This window comes from Cygnus olor, chromosome 25, assembly GCF_009769625.2.
Source record: "Cygnus olor isolate bCygOlo1 chromosome 25, bCygOlo1.pri.v2, whole genome shotgun sequence".
Taxonomy (NCBI): Eukaryota; Metazoa; Chordata; class Aves; order Anseriformes; family Anatidae; genus Cygnus; species Cygnus olor.
In genome coordinates this window covers 3,226,531-3,243,696 of record NC_049193.1, presented here as the reverse complement: position 1 = coordinate 3,243,696, position 17,166 = coordinate 3,226,531, and the positions used below count along the sequence as shown (strand labels likewise).

General features: G+C 52.8%; 1 protein-coding gene across 22 annotated transcripts in view; it reads right to left on the bottom strand.

Moving 5' to 3' along the window:
- The window catches only part of MAPT (microtubule associated protein tau), a 47,865-nt gene that overhangs the window by 13,285 nt on the left and 17,414 nt on the right, over positions 1-17,166 (bottom strand). For 9 of the 22 annotated variants that reach the window (XR_005814598.1, XR_005814599.1, XM_040536619.1 and 6 more), the window contains exons 2-11: positions 16,212-16,300; positions 14,750-14,836; positions 13,379-13,465; positions 11,705-11,770; positions 7,833-8,741; positions 5,380-5,435; positions 4,082-4,261; positions 2,883-3,015; positions 2,211-2,261; positions 1,438-1,703 (exon numbers count right to left, since the gene is read on the bottom strand). Coding sequence is in view for 20 of the 22 variants with exons in the window: in XM_040536619.1 (XP_040392553.1) it covers positions 1,438-1,703; positions 2,211-2,261; positions 2,883-3,015; positions 4,082-4,261; positions 5,380-5,435; positions 7,833-8,741; positions 11,705-11,770; positions 13,379-13,465; positions 14,750-14,836; positions 16,212-16,284 (1,908 nt within the window). In the remaining 2 variants the exon portion in view is untranslated. The remainder of the gene's footprint in view (positions 1-1,437; positions 1,704-2,210; positions 2,262-2,882; positions 3,016-4,081; positions 4,262-5,379; positions 5,436-7,832; positions 8,742-11,704; positions 11,771-13,378; positions 13,466-14,749; positions 14,837-16,211; positions 16,301-17,166) is intronic. The other 13 variants (XM_040536629.1, XM_040536631.1, XM_040536635.1 and 10 more) reach the window with 8 other exon arrangements.

The following is a 17,166-nucleotide window of genomic DNA, read 5'->3' as shown; positions in this document are numbered from 1 at the left end:
ATGCTGCTCTGCCCTGCTAGCGGCCAGAGCCCCAGCCGGGGTCCAGAGATTGTAACCGATCCCCAGACTGCAGCAGAGAGCAAACCGTGCATCGTCCAGCAAACGGCCAGCCAATGCACCTACAGAAATGCAAAAGCCCGCTGCTCTCTGCGATGGAGAGGAGAAGCCATCTCACAGCCTCCCCCCGTGCCAAAGGCTCAGAGGCACGGAGCCACTGGGTGGCACGAAGCAGCAGGCACCGCTCGGACGTGTCGTGGCCCTGGTGCTTCAGCAGCTGCAGGCACGAGCACGTGGCGAGTCCTGGCTGCACCGGGCACCAGGCGTGCGGTTCTGCCGTGTAACGTCCCTGTAAGAGCCGCCAGGCCCTCAGCCAGGTCTATGCCCAGGGCTTTGCAAAAAGTCTTTGCTCAGACCCTCAGCCAGGTCTGTGCCGGGGCTTTGCAGAAGTCTTTGCCACTGGGCTTGCAAAACTTAACATGCCACCCTCGTTCCCGAGCACTTGGAGCCCAGAGTTCACTTTGCTGCTCTCTCTGGGAGCGAAAAGCACCAGGGGCTGGAGGATAACACCAGGGGCTGGAGGATAACACCAGGGGTTGGACGATAAAACACTGCCACCAGTTCTGGCCGTGCCACACTGCGCCGTCATGGCCCAACAGCAGCTGACTGCAGTGCGCAGTCCACAGCCCTGCCAGCAGAACCGGATCCCAAACCCCAATGCTTCAGGAAAAGCACTCAGCTCTTGCACTGCTTCCCTCACCAGACCTCAGCCGACAATCCCGGCCACAGCGGCAGCTCCAGCTCAGTCCCAGCCACATCCCAGCAGGGCTGGGATTGCCCCCAGAGCCTCGGCTGGCCCCGGGAGAAAAGCACCCAGCAGGAACCCCGTTAGACCCAAGGGCCCTGCGGTCTCAGCGCTGGCCGTGTTTTGGGGCCGACCCAGTGAGCCCAAAGCTCTTTGCCCTCTGGGACCACAACCACGACCTGGCAGAGGCTGCAGTTCTCCTGGGGGTGGTTCACCTAACCCGAGACCCTCGCAGGACGCAGCTATCGTCTCGAAGAAACGGAGGCAGCGTTGGGGTGACTGCTCCAGGTAGGATCCAGAAACACAACCTCGATCCTGGGACTCTTTAGGGCTGCAGGTCACAAGCTGCTCTCCCTAACTGGATGCCCGGGGGAGTATCACTCCCCGGCAGCCGGTCTGCACTCGGATATACCACCCCGTGAAAGGCACGAGCCCCTGCAGCCCTCTGCGGGACAGCTGCTCTAAGCCAGGCAAGCGATTTCAGGACAAGCGCCCAACCCAAAAACTCCAAAACCAGAATCAGGCTGGACATCGGCCACAGCACAGCTGCCATAGCTGCCCCCCCCAGTACTGCTGCTCCCAGAGGCAGTGCTGGGCGCCCGCTGTCCCCGCAGGAAAGCAGAGCCCACGTTTACCTTGCCACCTCCGGGCTGGTGCTTCAGGTTCTCGGTGGAGCCGATTTTGGACTTGACGTTTTTCAGGTCAGGCATGGGCGCAGCTGAGGGCTGGATGCGGCTCTTGGCAGACGCAGGAGATTTCGGCGGGGTGCGAACCACTGCCACCTTCTTGGGCTCCCTGGCTGGTGGGGTGGGCAGAGAAGGAGTGCGGGAACGGCTGCCTGGAGTCCCGGGGGAGCCGGGACTGCTGTAACCGCTTCTGTCTCCAGACTTGGGCTGCTCACCTGAAGTTTGCAGACACAGCGAGGCGAGCACAGGGTAAGCAGACAGACGCACTTAATTTTCAAGTGAGAGCTCAAATTAAAAACAATATTCCCCAATATCTCAGAAGAAAGACATTCTTTTTATTGTCCGGATCATGCCCCACTAGCGTGTGGCATTACCATGCATGAAAAACTAGACAAAAGACACTGAAACAAAACTACTTTCCTGTTAGGAATTTGGAAGCATTTTTATAAAATCATGTAATTAAACAAAGCTCAGATCACTGAGCAGCTTGGAACTGTCCCCCATCAAAAAAAAAAAGAGGAGAGGAGAGGAGAGGAGAGGAGAGGAGAGGAGAGGAGAGGAGAGGAGAGGAGAGGAGAGGAGAGGAGAGGAGAGGAGAGGAGAGGAGAGGAGAGGAGAGGAGAGGAGAGGAGAGGAGAGGAAAAAGAAAAGAGAAGAAAGAAAAGAGAAGAAAGAAAAGAGAAGAAAGAAAAGAGAAAAGAAAGAAAATCCTCAAAGATCACCTTTCTCAGACTTTGCTGCTGCAGGAGGTGGTTTTTTCTGCTCCTTTCTGCCTGTTTAATGAATGAGAAAGACGGTTAAACCTAATAAAGCTGGAAAATTAATTGATTTAAGAATTTATGCAGCTCTGGTTAAGTATGGAAAATATATGTTCAGCGAAATGCACCGTTTTAATGGAAATTCACAATGCCTGATGCTTTCTGGGGTTTTCTTCTGAGAATAATGGGCTAATCTCCATTCCTGCAATCGAAGAATTGATCCTCTTCTCCCAGGTCTTTGTGAAATATCGTCGAGAGAAAAGGAAAGACGGATTAAAAAAAACGGAGCTGTCTAAATCTTCCAAATTGGAGGAAATCCCACGGGGATAAAGCAAGTGCCCTCTCCTACACACTGGCAGCTAGAGGAACCGAGCAGATGAAGCAGCGTGCAGAAAGGCTCCCTTCAGGGGAACCATCCTCAGCCCCGTGACGATGCTGAGCGGCTCTGAGGCACCACGCGGACCTCAACCTGCTGGCCCTGCCCTTGCTCAGCGCCGTGCACAACCCCAGCCTGCACGAGGGGCTCCCTACCCCAAAATCCTTGCACGGAGAGCCTGGGGACTGCAGCGGCGCGGAGCCCCCGGAGTGAGAGCCCCCGAGGGAAGGCGGCCGCACGCCGCTCTCGCCACCACCTACCGGAGCTGGGAGGGGTCTTGGGGGCCGTGGGTGTCTTTGCCGGGATGCGCGTGGCGTTGGCCGAGTTCCTCTGAGCCTGCCCGGCTGCGGAGCGTGGCGTGGCCGCCTTCGTGCCACCTCTCATCTCTGGGCCCTGCAGACGCAAGGGGGAGAAGGTTGATGCAGGGGGGATCTGCCATCACTTTTCATGGATCGGAGCCACGCAGGACCCCCCTGCTGCCTGCAGGGCTCCCCAAACTTCCCCAGGTGCAGGCGTCTGCGACGTGCCTGCTCCTACCCTGCTCACCACCACAGCGCCTGCCACAACTGCCACGGCCACTGGTGGGCTGGCAGAGCGGCCGCGCCACAGCGTTCCCCGCACGCTCAGGTTAAAAGGTGTGCGCAGCTGCTCCGTCTGTCCCCTGCATTTCCTCATTTATTCCCCTCGTTCTGCTACATTTCTGTGCTGAAGAAGAACCAACCCAGCCTCGGACTTTAGATCAGAGGCTCCGTTCAGGACAGAGCCAGGCTCCAAGCACAGGTAAGCTTTTCCTTGGTCCCCAGCTGTAACGCACTCAGGTAACATGTAAATAGCCCGTGGGGGTGTGTAAATAGCAAGACGCTCTTTCCTGTCTTCTGATCCTGCAGAAAAGCCCTCCCAAATCTATGCATCCTCTCTCTAGCAAATTAATGCATCCTCTTTCCAGCAATTTTCTGATGCTGGTCTGTGTACACAAACTGATGCAAAACAGCAAGGGAGAACTTAAAAGCCGACGGGTCCCAAGGCAGCAGGGAAGCGGAGCAGAGCCGTCACAACCCCTGTTCACAGAAACTCGGCATCCCACTACCCGAGACCCGCAGCCTCTGCTCTCTCCCTCACCACGGGTGTGTTTGTATGACCACACACCATAAAGGCAAACTCCAAGCTACTTTGTACGTAAGCCACAGATGTGTGTGTGTTTCCTACTCTCCGTGCAGCACCTGGCAGATCTGGCTCCGGCATGTTTCAAATACGTCTGCCATAAAGCACAGCGTAAAGCTGCCCAACAAAGAACACCAAAAACCACAACGGGACCCAGAAATGCCTCGGAGAGACCAGCTAACGCCCTGCAGCACGTGAGACACTTCTGAGACACGGTGCAGCCCTGTAAGCACTGTCAGAAATGCCTTCAGGTGTTCTCCGAGGCAGCTTTTGCCTCTCTCGCATCCCATTTCCTTACCTTGGCTTTTGTTTCCTGCGTTCCTGTACTGGCAGGTCGGGATGTGACAGAAGAGACTCGTTTAGAGGTGGAAGCAGGGCTGGAGGGTGTTTTCAGAGGGGTTGTGCTAGAGGAAGTGTGTCGATGGGGGGGGATGGAGGGTCTATCGCCTGGGGGGTTGGCGGTGGAAGGTGAGGATTTCTTAAACATGGAAACAAAATAAAATTGGAACAAAAAAAAATCAGTATGGAAGGGGAACAGAAAGGGATCAGAAGCAGGCATGGGACAGGAGACAGCTGGCACTGCCCTGTCCTTGAGGCACAGAATTAGGCAAACGTGCAGGTCCTGGGGCACTGCTGAGGACCCACGGCTGCACCAGGACACGGTGACAGCCGAGCCCCTTTCCAGGGGATGCATCACCCCCTGCAGCGTGTCCTTGCCACCAACCTCCACACCATTTTACCATCCTAACTGCTCCATTTGCTCCCAGACCACTGGCAGAGATGCTGCAGGATCGCCATGCACCAGGCACAGCACTACCACCACCAGCACTTCTGGGAGATGCACACGGCTGCTCCCAAGTCCCTCAGCCCCATCGCACCTCCTTTATCAATAACAGCTTGCTATTAAGTTCCTTGTCAACCCTGCCAAACTTCCCTTGAAAAAGTCTCCATTTCATACTGTTTGGAAGGAATTATATTCCTCACTTTAACTCTTCACCCACTACTGTCTATCAGCTTGCCCATTATCTTGCCCAGACACCGGCCAGACTATTGCCTGCTGAACTAAACATCCTCCAAATTAAGAGTGTGACAGATACCTTCCAAACTTCTGCAGTTTAGCCAGTATTAAACTCTGTTCCTCCTGATGAACATGGCATCTGCAAGGCCTGGATTATTTAATTTCATTTTTTAATTACACGTCTTGCTCTTTGCACTGTTACGGTGCTCAACCCTAATACAACCCAATGCAGTCTAGAGTTTGCTTTTGCACCCGTTTGGCCCAGCAAAGCCAGCCTGCCGCTCTCTGGTCTTGGGCTGAGAAAATGATTTTCCTAACTGCCTGCACAACCCCATGAGCCACATCTTTGTTTTCAGTTGCCTTGCCTCCTTGCCCTCAAGGATCACCACGGATTGCACGATCCAAACCAGGGCAAGGGAAGACAAAAATTAAAATGCTCTTGGAAGAAAGACTGAAGAATGGCAGACAATGGCAGGGTTTGGCACAGCCCAGTGCAGGAGAGCAGGAGAGGAAGACAGGAACATGCACAACCCACACAGGCGGGTTGACATCATGGCGGGTTTTGTTTTTCAGCTTACCTTCGGTTTCTTTTCCTCAGCTTCAGCCCCTTCCTTGTCTTTGCTGTCAATCCGAGCTGACAAAGGGAAACACACACAATTACACTTCTTGGGACTGGGGAGTAAGCTCCAGCTAGCTGAGCACGTCTGTGCTACGGTAACACGCATGCTGGGTTGGTGTTACACCTTGCTGCTCTCGCTTAAATTAAATCCCGTTCCTAGAAATACTAGCAAGTTATAAATGTTATAAGTACATCGTGTCTGGGTTAGCAGATTATCCTGTTCTCAGGCAGTGGTGCGTTAGTCATCGCTGGAGCATCAGACACACCCAGCAAGGTCTGTGTTTTGCCCAGATTTGCACTCAGTTCCAGTAACACCTGTTTAATTTAGGACAGAACAACTCTCTTTGTCCCTAAATGCGAGTCTCCCTCTTTAAAACAAACACCCATTTGGTTCTAACAACCACACATACACAGACTAAAACTGCAGGATGCCCCAAACCTACCAGCGGCAGGTTGCCCATGGTCTGTTCAGCGTGTTAGCTTCACGAAGCCTTTTTATACCTGGCGGTTTTCACTTCCCATCTCTCCTGCTGCGTTCTGCCTCCCCAGATTTGGGTCAGGCCCTGCAGGGTCTGAACGTTTTAGCTGCCGTCCTATTTGGTTCGTCCCAAGCATATGGTGACTCTCACCGTGTTTCACTGCTTTGTCCCGTTAGTCCACAAGCAAAACAGTGCAGCACTGCAGTCATTAGGAGATTACAAGCGGGGAGGAAGTAACGTTTGTACTACAAGGCACTCGTAACAAAGCCCCTTTTCTCCATCTTCAGCCAATTCCTCCCTAATCTGGGAGGAGAAGCTGCTGATACTCGCCCCAGCATTTGGAAGCCAACCCTGGTGGGTCAGCCCACGACCAACGCTGTTAATGCAGCGCTGAGACCCTGACCCCATCCCAGCAGCCACTCCCAGGGCTGCTGCAGAGCAGAGCAAGGCTGAACAGCCACAAAGTACCTCTGAGTTTGAAGGAAAAGCTCATTAATTAATTAAGGGAATCCCTCCTATTGAATCAGAAACTGGCTGATGCTGGGCAATGCATCTGCAACCCACCACTGGTTCCAGGCTCTGATGGCAGCGAGAGCAAGCCATGCTGACACCCTGCAGCACATGTGCGAAGCTTTCTGCTGGCGTATCGGGCAGCGAGCGATGAGAAATATGTCCTGAGCTTTAGCTCCACGGGGAAAAGCTACATCAACAATTTCTTCGTGAACCCCACGCAGCAAAGAGCACGCTTCCCTCTGCTGCAAACCAGAGAGAGAGGCGGTGAGCAGGGTTTGGGGGCTAAGGGAAGCAGCCAGGACAGCTTTGGGGACGTGGCGCTGGAGCGAAAGGCAGAGCTTCCCCAAAACCAGACCCCAAAAGTCAGAGGTGAGGCGTGAGATGGTGAAGTGACCATGGGGTTTTGATGCGTGTCCCGCTGCCCCAGCTTCCTACCACAACTCACTGCAAAATCCGCACTTCTGCACCGAGCAGGCTCCTCTGCGACACCCCCGACCCCCAGCAAAAGCAGAAAATTGCTCTTGGAGAAAGAAAAGGTCCGAGAGCAGCCCCGCAGGCAGGGCCCCTCGTGCTTTGAGGGGTGAGCTCAGCCCTTCACCCACCTAAAGTTGAGACTGCCGCACAGGCACAGCAGCTCTGGCCTCCGACTGCCCCCCAGGTGCTCGCAGTGGAGGATGCCCAGCCCAGAGACACGCACCCCCCGCTGGAAGTGTCCACACCTGCCAGACACCCCAAATGCAGCCGTCGCACCAGGCCATCCCGAACAGGCCATCCTGAGCTGGGATGGAAGCAGATGCTGTGTGAGAGCGCTGGAAATGCCCTGCAAAAGGTCCAGACCTTGCCTCCAACGGCAGTCAGCGGTTTTAAGGGAAAACTAAAGGAAAAAGGACCAACGCAGGGCCTTTTCCCAGGTCTGACCTATCTCAGTTGTGCTTTTCCTTCTCCCTCCCGGTGAGGAAAGGCGATACGGGGAGTTATTGGGGTGGTCAGCGGACACGTGCAGACCAGATGGCACGCGTCTAGGAACAAGCCACAGCGTGCGCCGGGTTAGCCCCGCACACCATGCCAGAACAGCACCAGCCGGTATTCCTCCTCTGGGAAAGCGCCGGGGGCGAGTTAAGGAGCCCACCCCCCAAATCCAAGGAGACCGAAACAAAACCAGGAGAACCAAGCACAATCGGGACACGCCAGCACCATGCAAGGGGGCGCAGAACCAAAGCGTGAGGGTCTGGCAGGGACGCCAGGACGTCCAGGATTAAATAACGTGGGGAGGAAGGGGAGGGAGAAGCAGCAGTGCTTTGTAGATCAGTCGGCAGCACGGGTCCAGGCCATTTCCCAAGCAGCGGGATTCGAGAGGTGGCAGCAAGCTGAAGGAGGCTGGGGCAGCCTTGTCGTGAGCAGGCAGGCGGCGCGCACACACCTTTCAGGAGGGGAACACGGCTGCCTGCTTTGTCTGCAGCGGGGGCACTCGGCTTCTTCTTGGGCGTCCGGCGTCCTCCTGCCTCCGGCACAGCCTCTTGCAGAGCAGCATCTTTATCTTTTGTGTCGTCTTCCGACCGAGCAGGGAGGCTGGCTGTTTCCAGCAAGGGTCCAGCATCCTCTCCCTCCCTGGGCTCAGCTTCTGCCTGGGAGGTGGTTGCAGAAGGCTCTGGTGGGGCGATATCTGTGTATTCTTCCCCCCTCTCTGGCTGTCTCCTCTCCTCTTGGTCCTCTTCTGCTTTTCGTGCTTCAGTTTCACCAAGAAGAGCCTCTCTCGGCGCATCTCCGAGGACATCGTGGGACTTTTCTTCAAAGGCAAATTCTTCAAGGGCTTCTTCCTTGGTTGCTGCTACACAGAAACCAACTTCAGGTCCTGGAGAAACACGCTGTCCCACCAGGGAAGGCAAATCCTGCTCAGAAGTCTCATCAACATCACGGTCCTCATCTCTTTCCTGTCCACTGGCATCTTCTTTTAGCGGGGCTCTGGTATACAAAGGAGATGACCCGTCCTTACTGCGGGGGTCAGCCGTGCCTCCTGCTCCTGCCAGCCCCGCAGTGCACACGTCAGCACCCAGCTCTGCTCCCAGCGCTGCATCCACGCCGATGCCTTCCCTGCCTCGATGATCCCACACCTCGTCGTCTTCAGGTGGTCTGGAGTCCTGGTACATGTCCAGGGGGATTGGGATAGTGACCTCGATCCTGGTGGGAGCAGCCTTCGGTTCTTGTGACGGAGGAGGCTCCCGAAGAGCCCCGGCCACCTGCTTTGTGGGCTGGCTTTCTCTTTTTATCGCATCTCCCACGGGCTCCTTAGGGCCAGGCTGAAGCTTTGGAGAGCCCGGCTCCCCTGGAGCTGAAGACGCAGAGTACGAAGCGTGGGCAAACAATTAGCACAGGCATGGCAAACAGGCAGTCACGTAACGCAGCAGAGAGACTGAGGATTTTCACTATCGATCTAGAGGGTAAGAGCAAGTGCTCCCTGCCCCATTCAGCAAACAGTGGGACCCTGACCCCAGGGGAATTGGAAACAGTGACAGGCACAGCGGGAGGAAGGCTCCTCCCTGGAGTCTCAGGGGAGGCTGAAGTACCCCAGTGTGCCAACAGCTGCCTCACCTGTGCTGCGAGCTGGCCACGAACACATCCAGCTTCTCATCCACCATCACCATCGGACCACCAGCTGGCAAGCAAAGGGCCTGAACAAATCCGGCCAGACACCCTCCCCTCCTTCGTGGGCTTATGAAACCCCTGAAGTCCTCTTCTCCCTTCCAGGAGATGCTCATGCAGACATCATGAGCCCAGTTACACCCTCCCAGAGCTCAAACCTTCTCTGCTTTCCTCTCCAGGTCATTTCTATGAGCTCGGAAAAGAGCACCCCTATGTCCCATCTCTTATGCTGTGTATTTCAACAGCCAGTGGAGCAGAGAGCCTCAGTGGAAAGGACTGCAAGTAAAAAGGTGGCTGTAGTGACACAGCCACAGTGATTTTGGACCATGCATCCACTTGGGCTCATCTGTTCCAGCAGCACTGCCACCATTCAGACATGGTGACATTTAAAACCCAAAACTTAAGGTCACAGAGACACAGATCTTTTTTTTAGAGTAAAAGAGACAATTATGTTCTATCGCTGATCTCATGCATGACACAGAACTTCACAATTTCACCCAACAATTGCTGCATTAAGCCATATATTCTGGTTGAGCTGGAGCTTTTCTGCTAGAAACTCATCCGACTGAAGCAGGGATGTACTGAGCCATGGAGAATTCACCCCGAGCACAGGTGAATTGCTCTGAGTCAACTGCTCCTGGAAGAACGTGCACCTTATATTCTGAATTTGTTTGCCTTCAAATTCTCTTTGGTCTTTTTGAGTACTGAAGAGCCTCGATTAGAGCACTTCAGTACCAAGATTCCAGTTCTTTCTTTGTTACATGACAGAGATTAAAACAGGATAAGAAGAAGTCAAGACTGACTCAGTCTTTTAGCAATGGTCTCCGCATTTTAAGAGAACATAATGGTTAAATGAAACTACCACGCAAAGACCTCCAGAATTGTGGTTTAAGAGAAATCTTAAAGTGGCATCTATTGGCAGGTAATATTTGAAACATGGCATCAAGAAACTCCTTTTGTAACCACAGAATTTGAAGAGTGTTTCTGCAGGAGCCAGCACAACGTCCTGGCTCATTTCTGCTGCTAACGACCAACAGGACCGTTAACGGCTGCTGGTGCAGGGATGTGGACAGGCAATTCATTAGCTGTGCTTCCATCCTGCAGGACTGTCAGCAGTGCTGAGGCAAATGTTTAGCATCAGGTCGGGAGTTGGCAGAATACCAGCACGGCAAAAACCGTGAATCAGAAGATGCTTTTCCACCTGAGACTCCAAAGGCATTTTAACACGCTCCATCTTCACTCCAGAGATCATTGTTTCAAATCCCACAACACAAGAAACGAAGGTAGAGAGTAATGAGATATCCATGGCTGCGTGCATGCATCGATAATTGTATTTTCCTCCGAATCAAAGACAATCACATCATCATTAAAAGGAAGCAGCACATTATTAAAAGTCCATTTTCAGAGAAGTAACAGTTTACATAAGAACTTAGAAATGTCATATTGGTCTTATCAGAGCTCCAGCTAGCTGAATGTCCCCAAATCTGACAGCTGAAAGATCGCAGGACAATACAGAAAGGTCCTATTAAAAATCTGGTGATGAACAGCAGCTAGAACCAGACTAAACAGGGCAGACAGAAGAGGTAGCTTTACCCGCTCCTGCTAACAATCTTGATTTCTTTTTTATCGGCGCCACTATTTAAATACAGAAGAGTTGCTAACCTGAGACCCACTGGACAGGTAAGCAAATGCTGTATTTTAATTGCAAGGAGCAGAATGTGAGTAACTGTGCTGTGTGTGGAAAGCAAAGACCTCAGTTATTCCCTGAGATGAGAAGGCAGAGACCTATCTACTTCTTGAAAAGTGACGGATGTTTATAAATGCACTAATTCAGCCACGAGGAGAAAAGACACTGTCCAAGCAGCTTGAGGAATTTGAAGCGTGTAACAAAACTACCTTACAAAATGGGATTTAACTGGCATTGTAAATAGCACACAAAATTAGAGCTATAATATATGAGTGTGAGCAAGTCGGCTATGTCAAAGGGATTTCAAACCCCTAAGTCTGCCTCACTGGGCACAGAATTAAGCTAGCACTGGGTGCTTTGGAAGAATCCCATCCTCAAGTTTTCAGTCGAGTCTGAACTGAGCAGAGTCAAGGCAGGCTTCCAGATAGCCAGGAGGGACCTGGATAATTACTTGGCTCATCTGAGCAGATGCACAATTAATGCTCTAGAAATGCTCACGGCCCATCGTGCCTTTGTCAGTCTTGTTCCTGGAGGCTGGGATGAGAAAACAACGCCCTTAATGCTATATCAAGGGCATCAGTGAGTAGGTTTGAGATCAGTTTCTAAGTTGAAGACAGAGAAATAGGAGTCAAATAATTCACTCCTTTCACATGCAGGGCCCCAAACCGACCCTGCTTGGTGCTGAGCAGTGCCCCCCAGCTACCTGCACTGTCCCGGCTCTGTTCAGTACTTTTCCTAGCCTGGAGGATGCTCTGTTTTGCAACTGGACAGACAAGCACCAGGGCTTCAGCCGTCTGAGAGAGAAAGCTGGTGCATGAAAAGCTGCAGTACCCTGAAATGACTGTGTGGGGACATTCCCAGCATGTGTGACCCTCCCGGCAGGAACAGGGAGAACTTCATCACGGAAGAAAACCCCCAAGCCACCAGCAGCACTAACTGGACCCAGTAAGAGAAGCTGGACTAACCTTGAGCAGCGTCTCCTGCAGCGTGGTCCTCCAGGTTGGGGGTGGCTCCTACGCCCGCCTCTTCAGCTGGTCCCAGTTCAGAGGAAGAAGGGGAAAAAACATGATCAAAACCACAAGAATTAAGTTTAAGCATGTCTGGAGAACGTATTTACCTCCTTGCTGATTCTGCCCATCACTGCTGTACTACGAGCAGGGCAGCATCAGAAAGGCAATCGACCCATGCCGACGATTAACCTAGCCAGATTCATTCAGCATGTGCTGTATCAGGCTGGAGGAGCGTTTCACCAAGTCCTGGGTGGCAGCTTAGTGCAAGCTCCTTCAGGCAGAGGTGAAGAAAACAAGCTGTAAAGGAGCAGGGAAACCTGTGGATTTTCATCCCCTCTTCTACCCCCACCTAGCATTTACGCTGCCGGTGGCACTCACATGAAGCCTACCTCTGACCTGAGCCCTGCCTCCTCAGTGTCTTCCACCTAGCTTACTGCAATGAACTCTGCCCAGGCTATTTGATGCCAGCTAACCTCAGTCTGTCTGACATGAATCTGATGCTTCAGGAATACGGGTACATTAGAGAAGCATAATTTTCTTCACAGCAGTGATGGTTTGTCTCTACCAGAATTATTTCAATGTATTATATAAATACCTTCAAACCAACCTAAGCAATTACACTTGTACATCACAGTTCTAGAGTCAAACTAGGAACTTCTCCATTTTCCCCCTTTTTTTTTTCAAAGAGTTCTGGAGAAACTGCTTCCTCCTGGCTCCCTGGTGCAGTCAGGCTGTGAATCAGACACTGCATGTCCCTCCTGGCCGGCGAGCTGCTCCCATCCAGGGCTCCACCAGCAGCCTGGGATGGATGCAGGACAGACAGTTTACCTGTGGGGCTGAGCTGTGGGGCTGTGCAGGTGTTTGGGCGCTGGCAGAAGACCGTTTCTACCCCCTACCTTTCTCAGAACCTGCCTGAATTTCCAGAGGAACCCAGCAGCTACTGCACAAGGGCCACGCACTCGTTTTCCACAGACGCTCCCATGGGGTCCTGCTGGGCCGTACACACAGCTCTACCTCTGAGAGATCCCCACTGCCCCCTGCCAAACCAGGCCTGGGTGCAGGGAGTCCCCACAGAGCATTCAGGCTGAATTAGCCCCTTCCCTTCCCCTGCATTATCCTTAAAACGTGCTGGCAGCCGACGAGCTGCCGCAGCGGCCTGGTTTCCAGCCGCCGCTCCCGAGAGAGCCGCAGGGGCCTGGCCAAGGCAGAGGGCCTGCGAGACGAGCAGCAAGGCCCGGCGGCTGCCTCGCTTCACCTCAAAGCAGGGCTGCTGGCAGAGGGGCAGGGATGACCGGGATCTGCAGGTCGCAGACGGTTTGGGAATGGACCGCGCTTAGCCTGGAGATGGGAGGCGAAGCCACAAAGAGACACCAGATAGAAAGAATTAGAAAGATTGCCAGATGAGGAGCTGAGAAAGAGAGAAGGAAAAGCTGCGAGTTCCCCCAGGCTGGGGAAGGCAAGAAGAAAGCTGTAAGCTAGGAAGGATTTCTGCAGGCCATGGAGAAGGAAGAAGGAAGCATCAGGAACAAAGCAAGCCTGCGAAAGGTTTGGTCATTTTTAAGCACCAACCAGTGCAGCTCTCTGCCCTGTCTGCACCAAGAGATGAAGCTGCGCCTTGGTCTCCCTCACCTGTGGTTCCTTCTGGGATCTCTCCGTGCTGTTCGACACCACCCTGATCCTCGTGGTCTCCTTCCTCCACTAAAGGTGCTGTGGCATCTGAAAAACAACGCAGCTTTCACATAGCCGGTGAGCAGCAAGGCCCTGGAGGGAGGCAGGACATTTCTGGAGATGGTTTTGCTCAGAAAAGCACTCGGCTCCCTCCCTTGATCCAGGCCTTGCGGGGGGAGACAGCCGAGCACGACACAGCAAAGCCAGTCCCTCGGAGACACCACAAGCTGTCCCCTCTGCCACACAAACCACACGTCTGCAGCTCTTAATGCAGCTGGAGGCTTTGCCATAAACTCTGCCTGAAAATACAGAGCTGAGGCCAGCCACTGGGCCTGCTCTGCATGCACAGCAATGGCAGCTGCATGAGACAGCACTCGCCTGGAGCTCCCGTCGATACCTTCCTGAACTATCTGTGCGCTGCCAGAGGGCAATCTGCTCATCGTAACAGCCCCGATATGACTGTAAAGAGGTTCAACATCCCTTGCTTTATGTCCTGATTTCCTGAGCCACATGCACAGAACAGAGCTGTGCTACAGATCACTGGCAGCCCACACCCCTAACAAGCCAGAGCTGGAACTAGTCAGCATCTCTGCACGTCTTTTCGATAATTTTTGCAAACTAATACCTTTATCTATCCAAGAGGCAGATACCCAGGATTCTGCCTCAGATTCTGCCTCTTCCTGGCTAAAGGAACACAAAAAGCGCAGTTAATTAAAACAGTGAGCAAGTCTCTAGACTACTTCCAAATGAGAATTCTTCCAGAACGTGGCATTCAGTGGCACTCAGTCCTACCCATATGACCTTTACACCAGCACAAAGTTTTGTTCCATGTATAGACTCTGTCCATCTCATCATTCCAGCATGAATGATGCTGTATTGATGAACATATAAATACAGAGGGATCAAAAAAAGAGCTGTGAGGCACAGCTAGCTCTGAGAGTGCTGTGAGTATCGTGGTGGTGCACCATGGTGCACACCTCTGCCCCTGGGAGCAATGTGGGATTGCTCGCAGCTGCACTGAGCTGATGGGATCCCGTGGTCTTCGTGTAAAAAGCCTTCAGGAAACAACCCACAAGCAACTCACTCAACTACGAGCAACGTTTCACACTCTCAGCCGTAGGCCTTCCAGCCCACTGTCCACCTTTAAATGAATTATCTCGTTCTGCAGTGGCAAACCTCACTTGTGATGAGACTAATGAAGAGCACTTGTCCAAGAGCGCAAACACTCCTGCTGAGAAACCCCAGCAGAACAAGGCACAGCGAGTGTTTTGGCAAGGTTTACCACGACCCCATCCATCATGGTTTCAAAGCAGTAAGTCAAAGAGCTCCCACCTTCCGTAGTTGGGGTGCTCTTAGCGTCAGATGTTTCAGAAACAGGCTCATCCGATCCATCATCGACTGGTATCTGAAGGGGATAGCCTGGAAAACATTCAAATGCTTAGAACACGTCCTTGGCTACGAGTCATGGCCTATGTGTTACGAACCTCTACTAGCCCAGATCCACAGCAGCAAGAAATTGGAGAGTGTAAAATACCTCAGTGAGCAAGCAAAGCGTGAAAATGCCAACCAAAAACACCGGTGCCATCGCCAAAAAGAACAAGCAGAAGCCCACCAGCAAAAGAAAAACCCAGTGATCCAGAGAGCTAGAAAGAGCACAGCATGGCACAAGCAGGAAAGGAGATCTCAGCAACATAAGCAGAAAAGATGTGCAACGTCTGCGGGGTTGTTGTCCTCTCTACCATTCCTAGAGCCGTTAGCTTCCCTCCCAGAGCAGGCTCCCGAGCACTTCCACGATGTGTTAATTCTAGTCACTGCAAACCAGCAAGTCTCTGTAAAGGGCTCGGTGCGGCATGTAACGTACAATGTGAAGGCTTGGTTGCAAAAGTCATCTTTTGGTTTGGAAGAGCAGGGTAAGAAGCACAAGTCTCCTCTTTGCAAGGAGTCTGGGCAAATAAAATAATATAATGAGAACTGGAGAAAATGGCTTGGAAAAGAAGATTCAGACTAATGTAAGTGAAATCCCTGGGAACCTGTGATGTGCGAAGATGGGACTACAAGCTGCGAGAAGCTCTCAGAATGAATTGCATTATACGACCCATGAGGAATGGATGCTATGGATTCTCTCCAGGAGAGAGACAACCCATTTATCTGGTGTAAGCTGTGGCCAAAGCACCTCAAGAAAAGAAAACCAAGATGATGTTTACATGGAGCATAGCCAGGAGTGAGTCCCACCAGGTCTGCTGGTGTTGTGTGGGCTTCCAAGCTCAATTGTGGAGCATGGTGGAATGAGAAAGGAAAGGCTTCTCGAGAAATGCAGGTCTGAAATGTGGGGCGAAAGACCCTTGCACGGCTCCTGCTCGCAGAGCTCTCTGCTCAGTCCTCCGCTCTCCCTGTGCAGGTGAGAAAAGCAGGCAGCAAGCAGCAGCCTTGAGCTGTGTCTCAAAATAAAAGCAGTGCTCTACTTTGATAGCAAACTGAGGAATGAACACAGAAACACGTGTGCCAAGCTGCAGCACTAAGATCATCCCTGGGCTAGATACCAGAGGGATTTCTGCTCCTGCTGGGCAATGGTATCAAAGAGCAGCATTTTCCTACGGCTGTGAACAACAGAGCACCTTGTGGGCCACCCATGTCCCCTGGCTGCAGCCCGCTGGTGCGCGGCAACCTTCCAGGTCTCCTCCTAGCCGTCCCCAAGACCCCCTCGCTGGCCCTGCTCTCCCCAATTCTAGCTCTTTCTTCTCCCAGCAGTGGCCAGGGCAGGTCCTTTCCACCACCTCCTCCTGGAGGTGCTCACCTGTGGGGATGTGCTTCTCCTGGCCAGCTGCGTGATCCTCCATCATGGGGACGTCCTGACGCTGCTCCGCCATCTCTCAGCACAGTTACCTGGGGAAGAGAACAAAAAATCATCATGAATTAGGAAAATGCTGGCACTGCAGGCCTTCACCTGGTGCGTTCCCTCCTCCTGCTCCATGTGGCGATTTTGGTTCACCAGCCAACTTCAGGAGCACTAAATACCCTCCTGCAAGCAGTCAACCAACTTCCAGCCATCTCTTTAGACACTGCAAGGTGTCTGCTTTGTTCCCTTTTCTGATGAGCCCTGAAACCCCATCACCGTGCTCGGGGAAGGTCAGGGCTCAAGATACACGGTGCCTATTGGGTTTCACACCTGTGCTGCAATATTCCCCAGGGCATCCAATGCAAGCGGCTCCAAATCCACCAGGAGCAGATTTTATCTGCAGTCACTGAGTGGAGGGCAGGGGAAAGGGAGCACTAAGGTGCCGAACCATGTACCTACAGACACGAGCCAACAAAACACCCGTTTTTCATAAAAGACATGTAAAGGAACAAATTTTCTTTGTGCACAGACGGAAGGTCTAATTATTCCTGCACGAGCGTGTTCTGGTCGCTGCATCCGTCTGCATAAGGAATGGGTGAATTCTGCCCAGCTGCAACACCAAAATGACCGAGGTGTTTAGGATTTCCAGAGCAAAACGCCCATCCTGGTGACCCTGGGCACTGCTCAGCCTCTGCTCTCCCACAGGAGCCTTGGCTGGCAGTGGGGCAGGGATGCCTAAAACGCTGACATCCCTCAGAAGGGCTGTGGTTGGGATTTCCAAAGGGGAGAAGGACTGAAAAACTACGGAGAGCTGACAAACCTCACGTTCAGCCTGCTGGGAAATGGTGCGGAAGGTGCCAGGAAAGCACAATGCAACTGCACGGGGCAACAAGAACGTCTTTATTTCATCTCG